General features: G+C 40.4%; 1 protein-coding gene across 6 annotated transcripts in view; it reads left to right on the forward strand.

The window, feature by feature from the left end:
- Positions 1 to 23217, forward strand: part of ARHGAP24 (Rho GTPase activating protein 24) — a 422476-nt gene that overhangs the window by 351316 nt on the left and 47943 nt on the right. For 5 of the 6 annotated variants that reach the window (XM_004590591.2, XM_004590593.3, XM_058667089.1 and 2 more), the window contains one exon: positions 5019 to 5141. In XM_004590591.2, the coding sequence (XP_004590648.2) occupies positions 5019 to 5141 (123 nt within the window). Of the gene's footprint in view, positions 1 to 5018; positions 5142 to 13216; positions 14445 to 23217 lie in introns of those variants that run through there. The other variant, XM_004590592.4, reaches the window with a different exon arrangement.

The following is a 23217-nucleotide window of genomic DNA, read 5'->3' on the forward strand; positions in this document are numbered from 1 at the left end:
TTCAGGTGTTTTAGCACTCTCCATACTGATTTCATAGTGGCTGTAGTAATTAGTATGTTACCAATATGTTGTATTCTTTAAAATGTTTGCAAGAGCACCATCATTTAAATTAGCACTTTAAAATTATAACTGTATTATATTTATGTTCAAGAATTGGAGAATAGAAAATGCATTTTGACTTTCATAATATGTTATAATCTACATACTCACATGCATATTATGTGTGGATTAAAGAGGGTTATGAAACATTCAGTTGAAACCACTGATCAGTATCAATGCTGTATTTTTAAATTTCTCATCCAGGTTTTCTTAACTAAAAGTGCTAAGTAAAGCATTAAGACACATGTTTTGGAGCCGCTTCGATGACTAGGTACAATACTAGGCTTTTAGAACTGTGGGTTTGGCTGAGGCGTTTGGCCACTTACAATGCCCGCATCTCATATCAGAATGCCTAGGTTTGAGTTCTGGCTGCAATTCCAATTCCAGCTTTCTGTTAATGCACTCCTCGGAAAGCAGCAGGTGATAGATAACTCGGTCCCTGCCACTCAGGAGGGAAATCTGGGTTCGATTCCCAGCTCTGGCCAAGTCCTAGCTGTCAGAGGCATTTGGGAAGTGAACCAAGTGTGGAAGTCCTATCCTTGTCTGTTTCTCTCTGTCCCTCAGTTAAACAACAATAACAGCAACAATAGTAAGTGAGGGGTTTTTCACTGGAAGAGACGGCACCCAAGGCCTGTGTTTGTGGCATGGGGGTTTAACCACTACCTTGGAGACCAGCACCCTTGTGAGTGTTAGAGTCTCAGCTGCAAAAACCTGCTCTCAGGCCCGCCAGTGCACCCAGGAAGCATCAGAAGATGGTCCGGGTGCCTGGGCCCCTGCTCTGTTTTAGGAGACCTGAGGGAGTGCTAGGCTCCTGAACTGGGTCCAGCCAAGCTGCAGCTGTTGTTGCCATTTAGGGAGTGAAACAGCAAAGAGAATAATTCTCTCTCTCCCTTTCTCCCTCCTTCTCTCTCTCTCTCCCAACCACCTCTCTCCTCCACCTCTATAACTCTGACTTTTGAATAAATAAAGAAGTCCTTAAAAAACAGAGATGACTTCACATTAGGAAGCACTATTTTCATATTACATATGGTGTGAGTAGTTCATGTCTATACAGTGATATCCCATTCTCTGTAGTGATTATGTATCAAGATCCCTATTAGATCCCCAAAATCAGTATGTATGGTTTCCCCCTCAAGTATACATGTAATGATAAATTTTAATTGACCATTAGTGCCATTAGTGCAGAAACTGATTAACAATAGCAAAATTACAAATACCATAATGATACACAATAATGAAAGCTATTTAAAACTCATGAATTGTTTATTTCTGGAGTTGTCCATGTAATCCTTTCAGACCATGGGCTAACCAGACCATGAGAAACCTACCCTGTGAATAGGGAGACCGTAACTGCTGGAACCAGCCTGGCATGAGCATAGGCTCAGAAAGTGAGTGACACACAACAAGAAAACAAAGGACAGAGAGAAGTTTTTGAAAGTGGGCAGCGTTTTACTTAGAGAGGAACAACTCAATACCTTTTCTGGCAGCTTTTATTCATTTCAGGAACCATATTTTGTATCAACCCAATTCATCTGTAGGTCTTATTTTTGTGAGTTTTTTGTTTTTGCTTTTTACTGACCAGTCTCAGTCCCAACCAGGAGGTCCTCAAGAGAACATCACACACCCAGGGAGAGGTGGAGAGTGGAACCCAAGGCTTCTCACCTTAGGAATGTGTGTTGCCTGGGGCTCCAGCCTTGCCAACCATGATCCTGTCTTACAGTTTCCATTCTCAGACACCTGCTGCTGGTTTGCTAGGCCCTTCTCTGGCTGCTGCCAACCTTTCATGCTGACATCCAACACCTGAACCTGTTACCTTTAGAACAACACCTGCCTCTGATGGCGCCAACTTTTGGTCAAGTATTGCCCTGCATGCAAGTACTCCAGCAGAGTTTTATTCTCAGAACACTGAATTTCTACCTGTGGCAACAACATAAATTCACGTAATTGTTTTTCACACATTTGGTAATAAGTCTATATTGCCACCGAGACTCAACAAAAAATTTCTCCTAAGTCATTTTTCCCTCACTTAAGAAATCAAGACATGCTCATGGGTGAAATCCACAGATGGGATTTCATATCTTTGGCTGGCAGTCTAAACGAGAGTCAGAGTCAGACACATACAGTATCACTGGCAATGATAACGAATCAAATGAAAAGTCCGAGAGATAATAACTGGTTGTGCATCTCATTCTCTTTCCCCTCTGCTTGCAGAGAGAAACGCTCTAGCTGTCAGTCTCATTACGTGGGCTCTTTCTGCTTGCTGCTTGGGTTGTGAGTGACAGAGCAGGATATTGCTGTTTGAACAGCTAAGCATCCTTCAGACAGTAAGAATAATTAAAACATTCTGAATTCAAAGGGGGTAAAAATTTTTTGTCTCAGTAACGTGATGTGTGCAAGAATACAGAACCAACTTTCAGTACTGTGCTGTACCAGTGAGGCCCATTTGTGTTTTGTCATGCAGTTACTCCTATCACATGTATGTCACATACAGATTTGAATGTAGTGTATTAGTATGTGTGGGGAGTATAAAATTTTGAAGTCCCCTGATATTTATGTATATGTCAAAGAAAGATGCCGATTACTTGTCAACGTTGACTAGTTGTTTTCCAGCATTGTCTAGGAGATAGTAAAATGAGATGCCATTAATATCTGCAGGATTTGTGTGCTAACCTGACACAGTATTAGCATTTTTACATACCTTGTGTGAAGGTATGAGAACTAGTATAAAACATAACTGCAGGGCCTGGCTCAGTAGCCTAGTGGCCAAAGTCCTCACCTTGCATGTACCAGGATCCCATATGGGCACCAGTTCATATCCCAGATGCTCTACTTCCCTTCCGGCTTCATGCCTGTGGCCCAGGAAAGTAGTGGAGGATGGCTCAAAGCCTTGGGACCCTGTGCAGCATAGGAGACCCTGAGGAGATTCCTGGCTATTTGGGATCGGCTCAGCTCTGGCAGTTATGGCCACTTTGGGAGTGAATCAACGCACAGAGAATCTTTTCTCTCTGTCTTTCCTTCTCTCTGTATCTGCCTTTCTAATAAAAAAAATAAATCTTTAAGAAAAAATAACAACTGCAATTCTAGCTGGGTTTTCTTTCAGTCCTGAAGTCAGATGTCCACAGATACAAGTTGTTTAGTGATTATTGATCTAAGGTGAACCTAAATGCAAAATTGGCATTGTTTCTAATTGTGAGATGTTCTGTATGATGCGAGAAGGCTCAATTTGTTTGATCGAGAGATTTGTAAACCTTAGAAAACCCATTTAATGCGGTCACTTGGCCCCTCCTTCTGCTCTCTAGTTGTATGCAGAATCATCAAGAAGTTCATAAAAATGCAAGAAAGAAAGAAAAAAATGCAAGAAGAAAACATTCTGCATGAGTTTCAAAATATTTTGCGTATAAATAAGTTTAATTATGTAATTCAATTTAGCTTCACACTGAAGTTCCATTGATAAATTTAAAACACCAATTTCCGTTATCCCACTGATTGGCTTAAAGTTCCTGTATTGGCTTACCTATACTACACATTTGCAGAACAGATGTCCTTCCCAATCTAGACCATTCATTTAGCACTCAGAGGCCCAGACTCCCATGGCTGTGGCTTTCAAATTGTATGGGATATGAAAGATTGGAGAGTGGTAATGCTTGTAGATTGCAGCCTGCAAGTCCTCATAAAGGTATTAACATCTACTTACAAGAAAAGAAACTGCAGTACCTTAGCCAAACACAACATTTGGATATTAGCTGATGCAACCCAAGGCTGTAAGTTTACAACAGTTACTAAAAATTAAATGTTGGTAGATATTTGAGTACCTGAAGAAGTCAGTATAATATTAACATATTAACCGAGTTCAGTTAAATACTTACTTTTCTGTTCTTTTATTGCTCTTTTTGCTTCCATGAGGCAACCTTAATTTCTAAAGGACTAAGGCAATATAATCCACGATAGTTGTCCTCAAAAATACTCTATTAAACATAAAAAAAATTTTGAAAAGTGTATGGGAAACTGTGTTTCAAGTCGTTTCACAGTCTGATATGCTTATCCCTGTTTTGTAAGTGGGCAAGTTAAGTAACCAGGGAAACTTAAATGTGCTGTAAAAGATTTCCTAGCAATTTAATTACATGCATTGGAAGTCCAGTGCTTCAAGGTTGATCTTGGACATCATAAAGGTTTTTAAGTGTGTCAGGGTTTCTTTGGGGAGGTATTTTGGAGAAATCATTAACCTTTCCAGTGGAGACACTGCTAGAATTTCATACATCACCCTCAGGTGTGAAGGCCATTGGAGAGCTAACTTGGCATTTGTGGCTGGCAAGACCTAAGTTTTCTTGCCTTCCTCCTCTTTCCCCTCAGGTGACCTGGGGATGAGGTTTCTCTTCCAGGATCCAGACTTAGAGAAAGACCTCTGGGTCCAGAGTGTTGGCATGTGTCTCTTATCTCTTTTCTAGAACTAATATGCTACCACAACCTTCCAGTGTTTGCCTCACTATGTGAACAGCAGGCCATACTCAGATTGTCCAGTCCTTGCCTCAGCTCATAATCCAGGCTTGTTTGGATTACTTACCCACCTTCTCCAGCTTTCATTTTTTTTTTTTCTATTTCTCCCTATTCAGCAGCTTGTTGTGAATAGACTGGATTATGAGTTAATGCAGGCCCATGGATGGTTGCTAGGACAAAAAAATCCAGGCTGTGTTCGGGGAGTGACATTGGCTCTCCAGCTTTCTCCTAGAAACAGAAGAGCTTTTCCTTTGTAAGTAGATATTTCTTTCCCCCGTGTTGGTATCGATTTCCAAATCAGTGGATCAAACCTTGTGCTGGGTGTGCCGGGCCTCGTGTGTGTCTCAGGGAGTCCCTGGAGACTGGTGATGAAATACAGGTGGCTAAGTCTTTGGCTAAATGTGTCTCTGTCTTCAATTTCACAGGAGGTGATCGGGAGCGGATGACAAGCAATCATGAGAGCTACCTCCTCATGGCGAGCACCCAGAATGATATGGAAGACTGGGTGAAGTCCATCCGCCGAGTGATATGGGGCCCTTTTGGAGGAGGTGAGTCCATTTTAAGTCACAGAAAGACAGGAAAGTCTACCAAGTGTAAACCTAATGGTACTGTCATCTCTGGAATTCATATTAGAACAAAGAGCAGACAACTCAGCATTGTGTTAGGCATATTCAAGTAACTCCTTTAGGTTTGCAATGCCAAAGCATTAATAGCCATCCTTTTCCCATGAATATTTTGAGTTTTTAAAATTGAGAATACTTTACTTATATTTTATTTTCCATTATACTAACAATGAACTGCTATAGGAGAACACTAATGCATGTGGGTTGGTTAAGAATATCTAGTTATGAAACAAAAATGTTGGTCAGTAGATTTGGAAACAATCCCCGCCCCAAACTTCTCAGTGGCATAAGGAATGGATGCGAAATCTTGGGATGAAAATCTGAGGATTATTATAGCTTCAAAAAATGTAGTTTGAAGCAGGCATTTGTAACTTTAATATTTTTTAAAAGTCCTAGAATGTGAAGAATAAACTGATAGAATTACAATGACAAAGGAAAGATATGTTGTTAGTCTCTCAAGAAATATTGAATAAATAATGCAAGCAGACAACTCATTCAAGGAAAAAATACAATAGATGGAGTCAAAAAAGAGCACAAAAATTATGTGCAAGCAACATATACCAAGAATGTAAAGCATAATTCTTTTATGTTGATATCGTTGAAATAAACAGTACAAAATAGAATTCACTTTTCATAAGGCAATCATAATGCCCAGATATGTATATTTTTAAAGATCTATTTATTTATTTAAAAGAGAGAGAGAAAGATATCTTCTCTCTACTGGTTCGTTCCATGAATGACCACAATAACCAGAGTGGGGCAACAGCAAAGTCAGAAACCTGACACTACATCTGGATCTCTCACACTGATGGCAAAGACCCAAGTACTTGGACCATTATCTATAGTCTTCTTGGGTGCATGAGCAGAAAGCTGGACTGGAAGAAGGGCAGTCCTGAGGCACAAACTGGGACTCCAGTATGAGATGCCAGCATTGCCAGTCATGGCTTCACTTACTGTGCCATAATAACGGTCCCCTATATTTATGTTGCGTTCTTATCTGTGTATTCTCAAGCATATACAATTCAAAAAGTTAGTTTTTTTTTTCTTCCTAACATATTTGATGCCGCTTAGACTGAATGATCATTCTACAGTTCAAAATCATCTTTGAATGGTTAGTTTAAAAGGTTGAATGTTTAAATTATGGTTAAAACAGTACAGATCCATCAGAGAAACATTTACTATTTAATAGACGGATCATTGCTAACCTTCTCTGGCCTACTTTTGTGGCCTGCTGAGGGCAAGGAATGGTATAAGCAGAGTGACCATGGCTCCTGGCTTCCAGGCAGCAGTCTGATTCATCCTTGTCCTCCCACGTGGAATGTTCAGAGCTTCACCTTTCACCTCCCTGTGTCCTAGTTAGAATGATCACATACATGGCAACTCTATGAACAAACGTTGGCAGGTGACTGTGGAGCATTTTAAAAGACCCCAAGGCTGAAAAATCCCCACCCCACGGTTTTGTTTGAGGCTTCTTCATGACAGAAACCAGAGATGCAAATTCAAGTTGAACAAGCTGGCAGACACCTTCAGGACCAAGGATTGGGAGTGGGGGAGAGGAGTCACGGAGGATGTGTCTTTTCAAAGTTCCTGTTGTTTCGGAATAAGGCTGCTTCCGCCCTGTGTAGCAAGACTGCTGAGGCAACTGAGTTCAAGAGGAATCTTAATATCTGCTAGAGAATTATCTCAGTTGAGGATTTGTTCCCATTGTGCGCTATTTTCTCCTCTTACATAGGTTCTTTCTTCAGGAAGAATGAAGGAAATCCAGTGAGAATTTCCAAATATGTAGCCACAAGCAGTTCCACAAGCCCAGAATTTTGAGAAATCATTCCAGGGAGTCTGGGCACCAGCTATTTAACACTGCTGTAGTCAATCGTTAGCTTATGCACATGACAACGTGGGGCATGCTTCAGGAGTTTTACGAACATTTTATGCAAACTTAATTTTAAAACTTAATGTTTATGTTTTACAGTAGAGCATGCCTAATAAAACAATGCTGTAAAAGAATAAATGGAAAATACTATGAGATTCCAAGCCACATATTTCAGGAATTCATTTAATCTCCCTCCAAAAAAAAAAGCTCACTGCAATTATTTTGAATATCAGAGTGTTCTAAAATTAACATAGAACACAGAACCAAGCTGAATGTTGACACTGATGTAAGACTGTAACTATCACTCATGATATTGGGCTTTGGGTGTTCACATTCATACTAATTAGTTACATGCTCACTGAAAGTTAACAAAATGTTAAAAAAAATTTTTTTTTGAGTTTTAAACAATTTGTATAACTGCAAATCATTTTATGTCTTTAAAATTAAGATGTCACTTAATGTTTCACTGAAAATAAGTTTTCCACTGTGATAGAACACTTTAAAACCAACATTTCAGTTCCATCCCACTTCCTATGCATTAGGTCATTAAGACCCCAGATGTGAATCATGTGCCACATGTTACACTGTTACAAAAATGGAAAGTCATTGTCTTTCTTGTGGCTTAAAACACAGTGGTGTGATCTACTTCTATTGTGGTATAAAAACACCATAATTACAAATCCATGTCTTATTGGACACATATCCTCCAATATATGAAAAACAACAATTTTTAAAGTATACTATTTAGGGTTATAGCATTTCTTGTGCTTTTCAAAACTATCTCAATTGACAACATCAAGAAGGGAAGAAAAAATGAAAAGAAGACAAATGCCTTTCAACAGAAGAATGGATACATGAAATAGAGTTCCATAGTGGCCTAAAGACATTAAAGTCAAATGTGACAGTAATCCCTAGGGACTTTATAGCCATCTTAGTAAGGACAAGCAAGCTCTACAATGTTCCAACATTGATAAATTTAACTATGAACATCTCTCCCTCCCTAAGCAAGACACGACCATATATATCCATAGGTTAGGTTATTATTCAGCCATGAAAAGGAATGAAACACTGATTCTTGCGACAGATTCAGTGAATCTAGAAAACATTATCAGAAGCATAAGAAGCCAGTCACAAAAGACCACTTAGATGATTTCATGTGATTCCATTCATATGAAAACATATAGGGAAATCTTTGGAGACAGAAAATACTATTAATGGTTGTTTTGGTCTAGGATAGAGAACTAAGAATGTCGCCAAAAGGCATGGCATTTCTTTATCAGACAATGAAAATGTCTTGAAATTGACTGTGGCTATGGTTGCATATATCCATCACTATGCTAAAAATCATGTGCCATCACTACATAGGTGATAGGGAGCTAATCTCCATAATATACAAAGATCTACAGAACAACCAAAACACCAAAACAAATAAACCACTCAAGAAATGGGCATGGGAAATGGGCAGATGTTTCACAAAGGAACAAACCCAAATGGCAAGCAAACATATGAAAAAATGCTCAAGTTCCTTGGCAATAAGGGAAATCCAAATTAAGACAGCAATGAGGTACCACATAACGCCAACAAGGATGACATACATACAAAAAACTACCAACAACACTTGCTGGCGAGGTTACAGGGAAAAGGGAACCCTACTCCACTGCTGGTGGGACTGCAGACTTGTACAGCCTCTATGGAAATCAGTATGGAGAACACTCAAACAACTCAAAATCTGCATACCATATGATCCAGCAATTGCACTCCTAGGAATATATCCAAAACACCTGCTACAGGAGAAACCAACATGCACCCATATGTTTATAGCAGCACAATCAATAATTGCAAAAACTTGGAAGCAACCAAAATGCCCATCAACAGAAGACTGGATAAGAAAGCTATGGTTCATTTACTCCGTGGAATACTACTCAGCTATTAAAAAAAAAAACAAAATGCAGTTTTTGTGGCCAAATGGGCCCAACTGGAAACCATAATGCTAAGGGAAATGAGCCAATCCCAAAAGATCAAATACCACATGTTTGCCTTAATATAAGATGAAAGGACATCAATCTGGAAAATAGTACCCATGTATTGTAATATTATTTTAACCCCAAACAGCCTGTATCTAATGCATTAAGATATTGTGATGTAATCAATGAACATACAATTAATGTGAATCAGATTGCTTATGTTCTGCATCAAAGAATTGTAAAATCTAATATACTTTTAAGACCCTAAGCTAGTTGGAAATGGGGTGGAAGAACAGGGAAATCTTCCATCTCCTTAGAATGTGTGAGGAAGACGTAAAGTATAATCTATCAGAAGCATAACAAGCAATTCATAGACAACAGACTTGAATCAGCATTAAACAATAGTTCAATTACAAAGACATATAGGGGGAATCAGGAGCGATCCTGACAACCTCTTAACAGGAGGTCATATGCACAGACCAGGGGGGGACCCCAGAGTGGAGCAGATGGACAGGAGGAGGCTTGTATCCCAACCCTGAAGACTCGAATCCTCACCAAGGACTATCAGTATGGGCACCAAGGAATACATCCCAACAGACAAGGAGAACATGGGGAATTGCAGTGCCTTCAGAGGCCGGGAACTCCGAGGTCACCCAGCCTTGTTTGGATCTCCCACATGGGATGGAAGAGGCCCAAATCTTTCCTTGCAGGATCCAAGGTCATCAGAACAACAGCCAGGAGCCCTGAGGGATCTGCAGAAACAGAAGAACAGCAAACTTCCTTCAGGACTAGGGAGAGGAGCTTCCTCTGGTCCTTGCTTAGCTCCAGCTTTGGATCCCCACCCTCTCTTACAATGACCATCAGGATTGTCCCAGAGCCCCCCCACCAAAAAATAGAATAGATGGTCAGAGAAATTCAAGGAAAGCTTAGAACCAAACAGGAATCAATAGGGATCCACATATATCTTACTAGACAGAACACAAAGATGAGTTAATCCTCACTAGGGTATGGAAGATTTCTCTGCACACCCCTCCTAAAACTGTTCTGCACCTCAACTGTTGACAAAGACTTTGTTAGATTTATAAGCCAGTTTAGACTATCCTAAAATCTATCAAGTACAACAAACTTATGCGTCAACACAATAAACTGCTAAATGATAAAATGAAAACAGACACGAGACAGCTGAATAGTACCCTATAGCCACTTTAAAGTGTATAGCAGCTGGTTCTGTGTACAAACAAAAATTGAAGGGTCAATGAAGTAGTCACAGGATGTGGTTAAGAACTTGCACTGTTATAACGTATTGATTACTCAATAGCATGTCAATTAATTCCATAATGTTGTAAATTGTTGTTGATGTTGTGCTGGGGCTTTCAATTGAATGGGATTATATTCTGCCAGCTCTACCTTCAGACCAGAGAAGGTCTCCCCAAGAAACTGTTGAAATTATCTGGACAATAAGATGCTGGACTCTATGCTTGGTATATGGTTGCAACGAAAGAATCTTGACTTAATTTGAACTGTACTGCTGCAACTAGGTGGAGGAATCTACCATGTGGGGAGGGCATGGGGAGGGGGTGGGAGAATCCCTGAGCCTATGAAACTGTGTCACATAATGCAACATAATTAATAAAAAAAAGAAGAAGAAGAAAAGACATTATTTCAGTGAGGAAACAGCTTCCAGCATTTATGCTCACTGTGCTAACGTCACAAATTTAGAAATATTAGAATGCTTTGGTGCTCTGTGATTTTTCTACCATTGATGAAAGTATAATAAAAATATTTTTTATATAGTAAGTTTCATTGCTAAGTGATTACCTAGTTGTTGAGTTAATGAAGGGGTTGTCAAAGTATATACTTCACTTTTGGTTTTAACATGTTTTTATTCTCAATTCCTGGCTTTTATGAGAAAACTACACGCATGAAAGTTTTCACTTTGTAATTTAAGATGGACTCTAAGCTAAAATGTGAGGGAACAGTAGGCATAATTCAAATAGAATCTATTTGGGAAATAACTACTTAAAAGTAAGTTGAAAATAAAATCTACTGAACAATAATTGCTCTTTTCCTGGCTATAGAGACTCATTCTTTATTGCATCATGACCATAACATTTCTAAGTGTGTGGAAAGAACTTGAAGTAAAATTGTAAAATGAAAAAGGTGTAAAATGAAAAAAAATCATGTGCCATGTTTACTTTTGATATGTGAATTGTATTTCTATAAAACTGTTAAAAGTATCTAAATTACCACAATTTACTCTCATAAGAGAGTACACTTCCTTTTCTAGATTACTTCATCTTAAATAGAGATTTCTTGGTTTTTAACTCTGTCTCCAGTGCTTATAGGTGATCAATGATGGCTTATTGGAAAAGATGACATATGAATGGTTATCTGTTACAGTATACTGCCTCTGGAGACACTTTTAATGTGTCTTTCATTTCGCTGTGGCAGTTTCATAACTTGTGTTTTGATAACAATGTTTTTCATAAATCAAGTTTACCTTTATTAGGTATAATGATATGCAAAACATTTCCTCTTTGCCACTATTATAATGGCCATATGATTCCAATATAGGAAATAACTAAGGTGCTTGTCTGAAAATTACATTTCTTAGAAATTATAACTGTTTCATAAAAATCATAAAATGTAGGCCTTTGTAGTCACAGACCTTTTCTTTTTTATTAACTAAAGTTAAATGGTAGTAAATATTCACCCCAAACATAGTGTAGGTAAGTAATCGTCAATCAGATTTTTAAAAAGCCAAATATTTAGCCTGGGGAAAGGAACCAGTAGAAATATGAAAAGTAGACCTTTCCTATTTGATAACAGTGTTTGGTGCTGAGTCTAGGTATGCCAGCTGAGTTTATCTGCTTAGCACCCCTAAACGGCCACTTCTGGTCTTATCATTGCTACCTAGAGTCATAGGTTTCTGCTAGAAGGTTAATTCCAAAAGTTGGAATATTAGAACACTTACTGAACAGGTGGAAAATTATTCTTTTCTCTCTCTCTCTCCCTCTAACTCTCTCTCTTTCTCTCTTCCTGTCTCCCTCCCCATGTTCATCCCTACCTTTGCTTTTTTTATTTCTATTCCATTGTCTTCCATTGTCCCTGAGGGAGTATTTGTGGAAGTGCCTAGCTGGGATCCAGGAGAGTGAGAACTCATTATTATTCCTTAGATCTGAATGCTGAGCCCACCGTCAGTTACTAACAAAATCACACTCCTACTATACCTGTCTCCTGGGAGACCCAGCAAGGCAGTGCAAATCCTGCTTGTAAGGAATGCTTTTTGACAGAGGGGCCTGTGGGTAGGCGAGGGTTAATTCAGAGGTCAATTCCTTGATCTTGCCTCAGAACTGGAGCAGCTGTGTGATCTTGGATATATGGCTTCTCTTCTTTTTGCTTCAGTTTTCTCACTTGGATAATAAGAAAATTGGAGAAACTGTTTTTTGCATTTCCAGTCCCAAAGCCTGTGCAGGCAAGGAATCCTTTCACAGTCATGGGGTCTGATGGGTGAATGTTGTAGTCAGTGGTGCTGAGTTAGTTGTCCTCTGTAACTCTTTGTTTTCCTAGCAACACATGGGGGACACAACTAAGAGGTGTAGATAACTAATAATGATGCTTTCAATGGCAGAATATTAGTGATCTGGGCATGCTAGCAAGGGTAGGGATGTTTTTAAGGGGAGTATCATTTCAGCACCCCTTATAGCTCTGTAAAGCTCCAGTGAGGGCTGTGTGGGTCAGTTGGGGTTAAAGCACTAGCATTCCAAGCCTGCTCATGGAACAGCCAGGTGGATGAATGATTAACCCAGGGAGTAAATTGTTCAGTAAGCAGGACTCAGAAAGATGGTGGGTGTGGGGGTTGAGGAGCGGGGAGGGAGTATGCAAGAGCATGTGAGAATATTGAAAACCGAATTGCTTCTCAAGCCTCTATCTGGGAAACGTGTGTATGTCACGTGCATGTGTGCACACACACACACCCACACACACAGGCGCACATTTTGTGTATTTGTATTACCTGTAGATTCGGCCATTGTATTTTAACTAACGTTCTATGTTATCAACATAAACTTATATACATATCCATTTATAACAAACATGCATATTTACTGCTCTACACATGAAAGCAACATTCATCATTAGATGCTGTTGCAAAGACTTTGCAAAAATGTAAACCTTGTACAGAAAGATAATACATGTAGGTAAGAGAGGGGAGGGAGAGGGGACATTGGACTCTCCGAGAAGTGGTTTGGGGCTGTGTTACTTATGGAGAGCTGTGCCAGCCTGCTGTAAATGTGCTGTACAGATGGGAGCCAGGAGGTCAAGGCAAAGTCAGGAAGAAGAAAGGAGTTTGCATGGCACTGCAGCATGGCATTCCCATCCCCCAGCCCCCCTCCTCTCATATTGTTGTGACTGCACCTGCTGCATGTGACCAGCGGGCACTGGAGGCAGCCGCAGCCACAGCTACAGTGACGAGGCAACTGCAGCCCTGCCTGCTCGTGCCCAGCCCTCATTGAGAAAAGAGGAGAGGAGCGAGTGGAGGGGGTGAAGCTCCCCGCCAAATTACCTGCTCCAGAGGACCCAAGCAGCCTCTGGAATGAGCACTGGACTCTTCTGACGTATGGATTCCCAGGGGAGTTTGAAGACTGAAGGGGAAAAGGAGAAGCCTGCAGAGCGCATCAGAACACAAGGGGTGCTGTCAAAGGAACGGAGAAGTCCTTGGAGAGGAATCCATCAAGCACAAAAATGCTTTCTGGAGAAAGGGCCATTATTTTTCTCCCCTTTATGCTCAGATGAAAGAAGCCAGCAAGGACAGTCCTGACGTGTTCCTCAGGGGCCTCTCTGTCGTGGTTGGGTTTCCCCCTTGTGCACTGGGCTATCTGCTGACCTCTGCAAAGGAATCCTAGTCCAGCTGAGAAGACAGTACTTCATGATGATGATAATAGTAGTGATGAAACCGGTGCCTGCTGTTTGAGTGGCAAGTGCAGCTTGCTTGCTGCAATTTTCCTGTGACATTCAGGAATGTCTACAGAAACCTAAAGGAAAAGACCTTTAAAACTCGCCAGATTAGGCAGAAGAAAGGGAAGTTGATTTTAAAAATGAGTAAATGAAATGTAATAACTTACTCCTAAGCCTGAGCCTGGATGATCACAACCTTGGAGTTTTAAGAATCGGCACTTCAAATCTAACAAATAAGCAAAGATGTGAGGGAGGGGCTGTGGGGTTTTGCACAGAGGCAGATTTTAAAGAAGCCTGAAGCTGTCTCAAGACCTGGGGCTTGTATGATGCCTGAAGACAGAAATTCTGGGGCACGCCCCTCAGGTGCCTTAGCGTCATCTCCTTTCATCCCAAAAACTACATACAGAAGAATCAAACGGTGTTTTAGTTTTCGGAAAGGTAGGTAGACGGTTTATCAATGTCCTTTATCTCTACATATATACACATTCATGTTCTGTTTAGATAAATTGCAACTTTGGAAATCTAGAGCTTGGAACTGTGAAAGAGTGATTTGAAGGTGCCTTTGCTTCCCAACACTCATTTGTCCAAGCCCGTATTCTTCTGTTTCTTAGTGTGAGTGAAGGGCTAGGTAGGTGGGGCTTAGGGAACAGTCCTTTAAGGATCACTTTGACTGATGGGAATTAAGCAAGCTGGCTGACCATTCTGAGAGGAGGTGCTATGGCCACCAGGGGCCCTTTTTGGACGTAAACCCAGCAAGTAGCCTTGCTGTGACCCCTTGAATTACATCTCTGGCAATTCCCTGTTCTGTGTTCTCACCTGTTGGCACTTCATTCTGGCTGCCTGTGCCTGCCTCACCTCCACTATTGGGAAAATGTTAATATTCCAATTGTCTGTATTCACCCCATCACAGGTGGCTTTGATTAACATTCAAGTTAGGGTGACCTTTCAAATGTATTTATAAGGTAGACTGGGGGAGGCCTAACATGTAAAGTAGTAGGAACTGGGGTTGGAAAAATATGAAAATTTACGAACAAGAAAAGAACCTGAGATGCTTTTGGATTGATTGTTTGGGAGTGGAGGATATATAAAGTTCAGCATCAGTCAAATGAAATGTTTACCTACAAGGTTGATATATCAACACATTGTATAATTACCCCTTGCTTTAAAGCAAGAATAATTAAATGGAATCAGTGTCTAAATAGAAACATGGTGCATGTAATTTTAATGCCCTGTCCAGTAAGCTGATAAATCAGCCAGGAGCTAAATCACATTCCCTTCTCCCTTTCCTCTTTGATCTGCCACTTGTTAATTTACAACCCCTGTTTAGTATCCACAAAGAAAATGAAATTATAAAAGTTAAATACCAAAAAGAAAAAAATTGGGGATTTTTTTTGAAACCCTCCCTCCTTCAGGTTTTCCTGGTGAGTAGTTTCAATCTGGCCAGGATGATTTTGTCAATGTTGTTTAAAAGGAATCCACTTTCATATCTCATCCATGAGGTTGGTAAGAACTGCATGTCCCATTAGGTTATAGCTCTATCAGCAGTGTATGGAGCCTATGGCAGTGATGCATAGAGAAACAGATGAGAACAGAGGACAGGTATGGCCCCCGCCTCCTGCACAGTTCATCCGCATGCATCCCGGAACAGGTCCTGCTCTGGGCCTGCTTCTTCTGCCCAGATGGAGACAGCAGTCCTGTGAGCCCAGATCCCTAGGGCTGGCACAGGGAGAAACCACATCCATTCAGCTCCTCATGGGGGCTGCTTTTAAATTGGTGTCCCTTACCTAGGGGGAAAACAAAACAAAACAAAAGCTTAATGGCAGGGTTGGAAGGGGAGGAGGAATATTAAACATTTGAGTTCTAAAGTAAGAGATGCTTACCCAGCTGCGGGGAGAGGAGATGCGGAAGGCGCAGGCTGCATGCCATGTCCTGTGCTTGGTCTCTGGGTTTGCTGCTAGCTGGCAGCACATGCACGGTTGGACAATGGCTAGGAGCAGGGTGACACGCACGCTCCAGGCAGCCCAACACAGCAGGGAGCTAGGGGGCCACCACGGGAGGTTTGGAACTGCAGACAATGAACTTTCCCTCCGCATCCCAACCCGGCTTCCAAACCCAGAGAGCTTTGGCTGAATGTGTGCTTTTGTGCGCTGGTGTTATGAGAAGGAGGACTGGGGAAAGGGAGAGTACTTGAACGACAGCAAGAAGAAGAACCCAAGAGCCACTGGAAGCAAAAGATGTGCACCCGGCTGCTTTTTCCGAACCTCTTGTACAGTACATTTTTCACCACTGTCAAGGGCAGGACGACTAGCGAGGAAGCCGGCTGTGCTCCCAGCGGCCTTGGAGGGGACAGTTTACTGGGCCTCGGGAAGGTTAGGCGAGGCGTGCTGCAAGCCCCAACCCACTTTCCTGTCCCCCTTCCCCCAACTCCTGTGTCCTCTAATGCCCTTCTCTCTTTGCTTGCTGGGAGCCTAATTAAAGTCACTGAAGACATTTGTTTAGTGATTTGAAAAATCCCAAAACTAAGAAATATCTGTGGAGGCTGTAGTTATGTGTCATGTTCTGGTGAGATAAGGTTCCAGGGAACTTTTTACTCTGTGAATTTTAACAGCCGGTATTTGCTTGACCTCTGGTTGTTTATGCATGGGAGCACGACCCATGCTGTGTGATTACCAGTGCGCCTAAGGCTTGCTTTGAGCCTTAAACGCTTAGGTCTCACTGAAATCAGATCCGTTGCTTGATTGTAAAATTCCCTGTCTTTTCTATATGCTTTCGGTTCCGTCCCTGTCACCCAATTCGTTTGTACACCTAATGCTCCCTGCCTGCCTCTTGCTTTAGCAGTGAGCCTTCAACACAGGGTGGCTCCCTACAGGGTCTCTTCGCCAACATCCTTCACTCTCTGCCGCACACAGTCCCACTGGAGACGCTTTGTCCAGTTAGCATTTCTACTACTCTATACTGCCCAGCAACGCCCCACAGCTCAAAGGCAGTCTGTAAGTCCCTGCGGGTCGCAGGTGGATCTACGGGGCGGTTAAATTACCAATTCCTTCTAATCTGTGTCAACCCTACCTTAGGATATAAGCCCCTGATTTTTGCGGCCATCCCACTGTTTCTCCTCTAACAATGTCCTACGTGGCACTCCGGCCCCTTGGCTCCTGCTCACTTGCTTCTCCTGTCATTGCCTTCCTCGCGCTGCCCCCCCCCCCCCAGCATTCCACACATCAGCTCTGTCCTCCAGACAAACCAAATAGTATTCCTCTGGGAATAGTACAGTAACTGATGTGGTGGAGGAAAACTTTTCCTTCAGGCTTCTTCAGAGTTACATACTGCAGTCCAAGCTAAATGTCTTAAAACTGAGGCAATGATAAATGCTGTTCTCAAAGCAGTGTTTATTTTAATCTGCACTTAAGCTGTTTCATATTGCATTTATGAAAACAGCGTATAAAGGAAATATAGGTTTGATATTTTTTGAAAGTGTGTTCTTGCCCAGCGTTTAAATGAGTATAATCTTTCTACTTGAGCTGACAGGATGGCCAAAACTTTATAACAACAAAAATTATGCACACCTCAGGAATTTATAGTGTGCCTATACACATGTATGCCTATTCTCCTAGTTTTATGGTAGAACAAAATGCATATGGAGCATCCCTAATCTGAAATTCCAAAATCCGAAATACCAAAGAGCACCAAAATGATGCTGCAAGTATGAAATTCCTCAGCATGAAACTTTGTTTCGTGGATGAAATTATTTGAAATGTTGTATAGAATTACCTTCAGAAGGATGCATCTAGAACACCTGTATGAAGCGCAAATTTTGTGTTTAGACTTGGATCCTATCCCTAAAGCATGTCATTATGTATATGCAAGTGTTTAAAATTTAAAAACTTCACAAAATATGAAGCACTCTTGGAAAGAAGAGTTGCAGAAAAGCAATATTCAACCTTTATGAATTTTAGAGTCTTGAGGCCAATTCCAATTCATTCCTTGTGTTTGTGACATCCTGAAAAATTTACCAATATTTTTCTGAAGTTTATAGAATGAATTATGGCCTATAGCTGATTTCCAATATTATTTGTAATACTCATAAAAATATAAAATAATTCAAATAATTATAAAACTAATGAGAAACTTGTCCAGCAATTACACACAGCTATCTAAACTAATGCATTAAGGAAGCAGAGAAGCAATGTATCAGGTTTGGGGTAGAGGTTGAGCAAATGTCTTTTATGACTTAAACGGGGGTGATGTGAAATTATTCTTACAGGATAAGATTGTTCTGGGTTAACTCACGAAAGCAAGACTTCCCTTCTAGACGGAGCAGGAAGATATAAGTCACATTGTGTTTACAGAACAACAAATAGTTTAATATCGTATGAGAATATGCTATCCGTGAGGGGAAAAGTAGATATACTGCAGCATTTGTTAATTGAAGGGAGGATAAATAGAGATCGGAAGATTTTATTTTATCAGTCAGAGTTTGGTTGCCAAGAAAGGCCAAGTAGACATCACTGGGAGATTCAAAGTTCAAAACTAGCGTGGGCTGATGGAGACATTGTAATTACCGTGGAAGCATTTGGTTGCGTAGGGAATTCTGTGTTTTGGAGGGTCATGTAAGAAATATGGATGTTTAACTTCATCTAATAGCAAAGAGTATGGAGGGAACCAAAGTGAAAATGTGTGAGTGGGCTTGGCTTTTGTGTGGCTCCTGAATATTTGAGGGAGCAGTGTGAAACTGGTATTTTCCTTCCGTAGCGTGTTAGTCACTGCAAATAAATGGATTCTCAACATTCATTCATAAGCCTAGAAAAGACAACATAAAAACAAACATACTGTGGCTTCTGTTGCACTGTTCCCTGCTTTTGTGTGGAGCTACAATCAAGATTAAAGCAAGTGGTACATTGTTAAAGTGAACGTGGCATGACAAGTTGTAGAGATTTTAAACTTGAGAAGATTTTGAGATATGTTTCCATCCATGTTGTGGTACTGAATGAGCACTGAGAAATCCAATGTGAGAGATCATAACAGCTCAAATTGAGTTACAAATCTGGGAACAATTGATGAGTTGAGATTAGATGAAGGTCAACAGAGGAATTGTTTCAAATAAAGTAAAAATTGGGCTGAGTATAGAAGCCAGATGGTCATACAACTTATTAAAGGCTGTACTTAGTAGCACAGAAAAAAAAATGGCTGAAAAAGACATTCAGAGAAACAGGACTCACTTAACCCCGGAATCAGAGAGGAGAGACACCAACCATTTCACAGGGAAAGAACAAAGTAGTACAAAAGCATACCTCTGACCAGCAGTGATTTGTCAACTTGGAACTTGTTGGCAACTGTAAAGAAAAAAAAAAGTCATTTAAGCAGAATGTCAGGATCAAAGGTCAAATTGCAATAGGTTAACAAGAGAATAGAAATTGATGAAATGAAGACAAAGTTACCAGTAACTGGAAACATGCATGTAAGGAGGCTAAGTCTATAGAGCGTACATAGAGTCCAAAAAGGTTTGACTTTATATTACTTTATAGTTGAATATTCAAGGTTATTTTTAGAAGTTTGTGAATGAAAGACATTTGGCATAGCAGTTAAGACACCCCTTGGGATGCCTACACCCTGTGTGAGAATGTCTAATTCAAGCCTGGCCTGTCCCCTTGCCCAATTCTAGCTTTTGTTCTAATTGTTTTCCCATTAGCCAGCAGATTATGGCTACAGCACCGGAGTCCTTACCATCCACGTGGGAGACCTGGATTAGGTTTCAGGCTCCTAACCTGGCTGTTGAAAGCATCTGAGGAACAAATCAATGTGTGCAAGATCTCTATTTCTCTGTCTCTGCCTATCCAAATAAAAAAAAACATAAATTAAGGTTTTCCAAGTTCATGGAAAATGTAATTAAAAGATAAGTTTCTTTGGGTACATAATAATTTAAAAATTGGTTTTTTAGGTTTTTGATGATGTGCATTCCCATGAACTTTTTAAAAGGCACTTCCGAAGTATCTAATCACATTCGAAAGGCTTCCTCCAGTCATTGGGTCAGTCAGTAACTGTGGGAAATGACCCTTGCCATCCCCAAAGGGACAGGAAGTTCTTCCTCGCTCATACATCTGTAGGAACAGCCTCCTGCAGCTGCTATAAATACACCTGTGGGATTTCCCATCTCAGACCACAGAAAAATCACGTCCCAGCTGATGCTTTATGATTCCATCAGTGTTTCCCAAGGGAAGTAAATATGACATAGCATTGTCACCTGGAAGTCCCAGGGACATTTCTGTCAGGGAGTGGGAAATCTCACTGGGCATGTAAGTGGCCTCAAATGAACTGTTTGCAAGACCCACCGCATGGGGAATATTCTCATTAATAATTCACTAACCAGTGTGCCCTTTTGCTGAGCTGAGAACAGCACATGAGCTTTGTACATTTTGTTAATTTTAGAAATTGAAATTTCTCTACTCTCTCAAGGAAAGTCTTAAGTAAGGTGTTTTTTTTCAAATTAACAATCTCTATTTTGATAACTTTCCCCACAAAGTATATTCCTATGAAGAAGAACATTAAGTCACACGTTCTTGCCTAAGTTGGAGGCATTTGGCAAACTTTGTTTCCAGTGCTGTCAAATGTAGAGTACATATCTCCAATGGTTCTTCAAACCACTGGTGGGAAACAGAATTTGAAGGGAACTTCACTTTGGGGTCAATGTTTTTGAAATTCATGTATATAAAGGGGCCTTCAGCAAGTTCATCGGAAAAGTGCATTATGGGAAAAGACACAGATTGCAAAAATCTTTTCCATTGAATAAATTTCTTTCAATTCCACTTTCTACCAGACTTTTCCTGCACCCATTTAATTGCAAAGCCGGTTCTGCAGGATGAAACTGGCATTTCCTCCCCAGGATTCTTTAAATTCTATGTACAAATTGTATGTATTCAGTTGCTTAACATTGCTACACTTGTAGCAGCCCATGTAAAGGAAATCAGTTCTTTAAGTACTGTGCTCACTGACTATATTTTTCCACCTGCTTTGAGTACTGACCTTCTGCCTCATGCATATTTGCTCAACTTACCTGACCTCCATTCTTGTATGCTGCAAGGAGCTGGGGTAAGAAAGCTAGAATGTGGTAGCACTTTTGTACACATTGAAAGGGAGAGTACTGGACACAGAGAGGCTCTGAAAGCCCATCACTCAGAACATACCCCAGTCACCATCCAAATCTCTTTTGTGTGTGGCAGGAGCCCAATTTCTTGAGCCATACTGCTGCGTTATGTCATATGAACAGGGAGGTACACTGATGAGGCAGAGCTGAGTATCCAGCCTATCACTCAGAAGTGGAGCAGATGCCTTAAATGATGTATTAACTGCTAGGCTAGATATCTTTGTCCTCAGAGAATCTTTTAAAGATTCATCTACCTATTTTGAAAGCATATATATAAATATATATATATATATATATGTATATCTGACTTTCAAAAAATATATATATATGAGAGAGAGAGAGACATTGACAAACATCCCTCTGCCATTTTATTCTCCAAAGGCTCACAACCACCACAGCTGAGTCAAACCAAAGCCAGGAGCCAGGAGCCAGAAGCATCCTCCATTCAGATATCCAAAGTGGGTAGCCAGGGCCCAAGCACTTTGGCCATCTTCTACACCTTTTCTTAGTCTATCAACAGGAATTGGTATCAGAAGTAGAATGACCAGGACACAAGAACCAGGGCCCACATGGGGTGCCTGTGTTGCAGGTGGCTGCTTAATCCACTGTACCATAGCACCAACCCCTGTTGTGTGAGTTTTAAGTGAGTTTAACATGTCTGCTATATCTATATCTATAAATTCATGCTATTACTGCTCCTTAAGGCATAAAAAAGATATACTTACTTTGGACCTTTACTAATATTTTGAATTACTTAAAAATAATAACTCAATATACTCATGATTGAATTAAAAGAACTTATGTTCTGCCTGGAGCAAAGGTTTTTAAGCTGAGCAAACTTGGATATGGACTTTTGTTCTGCAAGTAACCTTGGAAAACATTGTTTCATCCCTCTGGGTTCCCATTTCCTCATATATAAGTGGAATTGCCATCAATTTATCTGCTTCCTATGAAGAAAATATGCATCAGGGACATAAGGGATTTAAGCTTCTTTCTATAATTTCTGAATAAATTCTTGTTTTTTCATGATGTACCTCTGCATGTACAAAGACATCTAAAAAAAACTGCACACCTGAAGTAAAATACCTTATTCTTTTATCACCCACCTGAGTTGTTGGCAGAAAAAGAAATCCTGGGGGTTAAGAAAAGAAGGTTTGTCATTTATTATTGTATAAAACTAAACCTTGGCAGATTGTTTCTCATTCGTAGCACACAGAGATGCTGAAATAGAACATAGTTAGTAGATTTTTCTGCTAGATTTGAAAAAGCCACTATGTACTGTTTGTCTATCCAAAGTAAAATATAAATACTATCTAAACTATAATCCCCAGTGCCAATATATTCTTCTAAATTATCTGTGTCTTGCAAATCTTTTTCCTTAATTTTAGCAAAATGCAATTCAAACATTACAGGCAAATAAGGGGCACACTTTTTAAAAAAATACATACAGCAAAAGCATCAATATTTCCCATTCATTTACAATTTACAGTACTTGTGATTAAAATACTATAATAATTTCAAAACTATTATCACTACTGAATAGCTTGGAAATCTGCTTTGCTGCAAGTAACAGAAGCCCAGTTAGCGATGGGCTAAACATATAGGTGGCTTATTTTTCTCTTTACTGGCAATACCAGCATCCTACATGGGTGTCAATTGGTGTCCCACTTCCAATATAGCTCCCTGCTAATGGCCTGGGGAAAAACAGTGGAAATGACCCAACTGTTTGGGCCCCTGCCACCCATGTGACAGACCTAGATGAAGCTTGTGGCTGCTGGCTTCAGGCTGGTTCAGTATAGCCCATTGTGGTCAGCTGGGCAGTGAACAAGTAGATAGAAGATTCCTTGCTCTCCTCCCTCTCAGTAACTCTGCCTTTCAAATAAGTAAGTAAATCTTAAATAGAAAAGCTGTCTGGGCGCAGATGTTGGGCACAGAAATTTAGAAGCTACCTAGAAGACAATCACAACTAATTTCAGAATACCTGGGTTGGAGTCCCAGCTCAACCTTTATTCTTACTTGTTTCCTTTCTTTTTCCTCTCCCTTTCTTTTTCTTTCTTTCCTTCCTTCTTTGTT

Source organism: Ochotona princeps, chromosome 7, assembly GCF_030435755.1.
Source record: "Ochotona princeps isolate mOchPri1 chromosome 7, mOchPri1.hap1, whole genome shotgun sequence".
Classification (NCBI taxonomy): Eukaryota; Metazoa; Chordata; class Mammalia; order Lagomorpha; family Ochotonidae; genus Ochotona; species Ochotona princeps.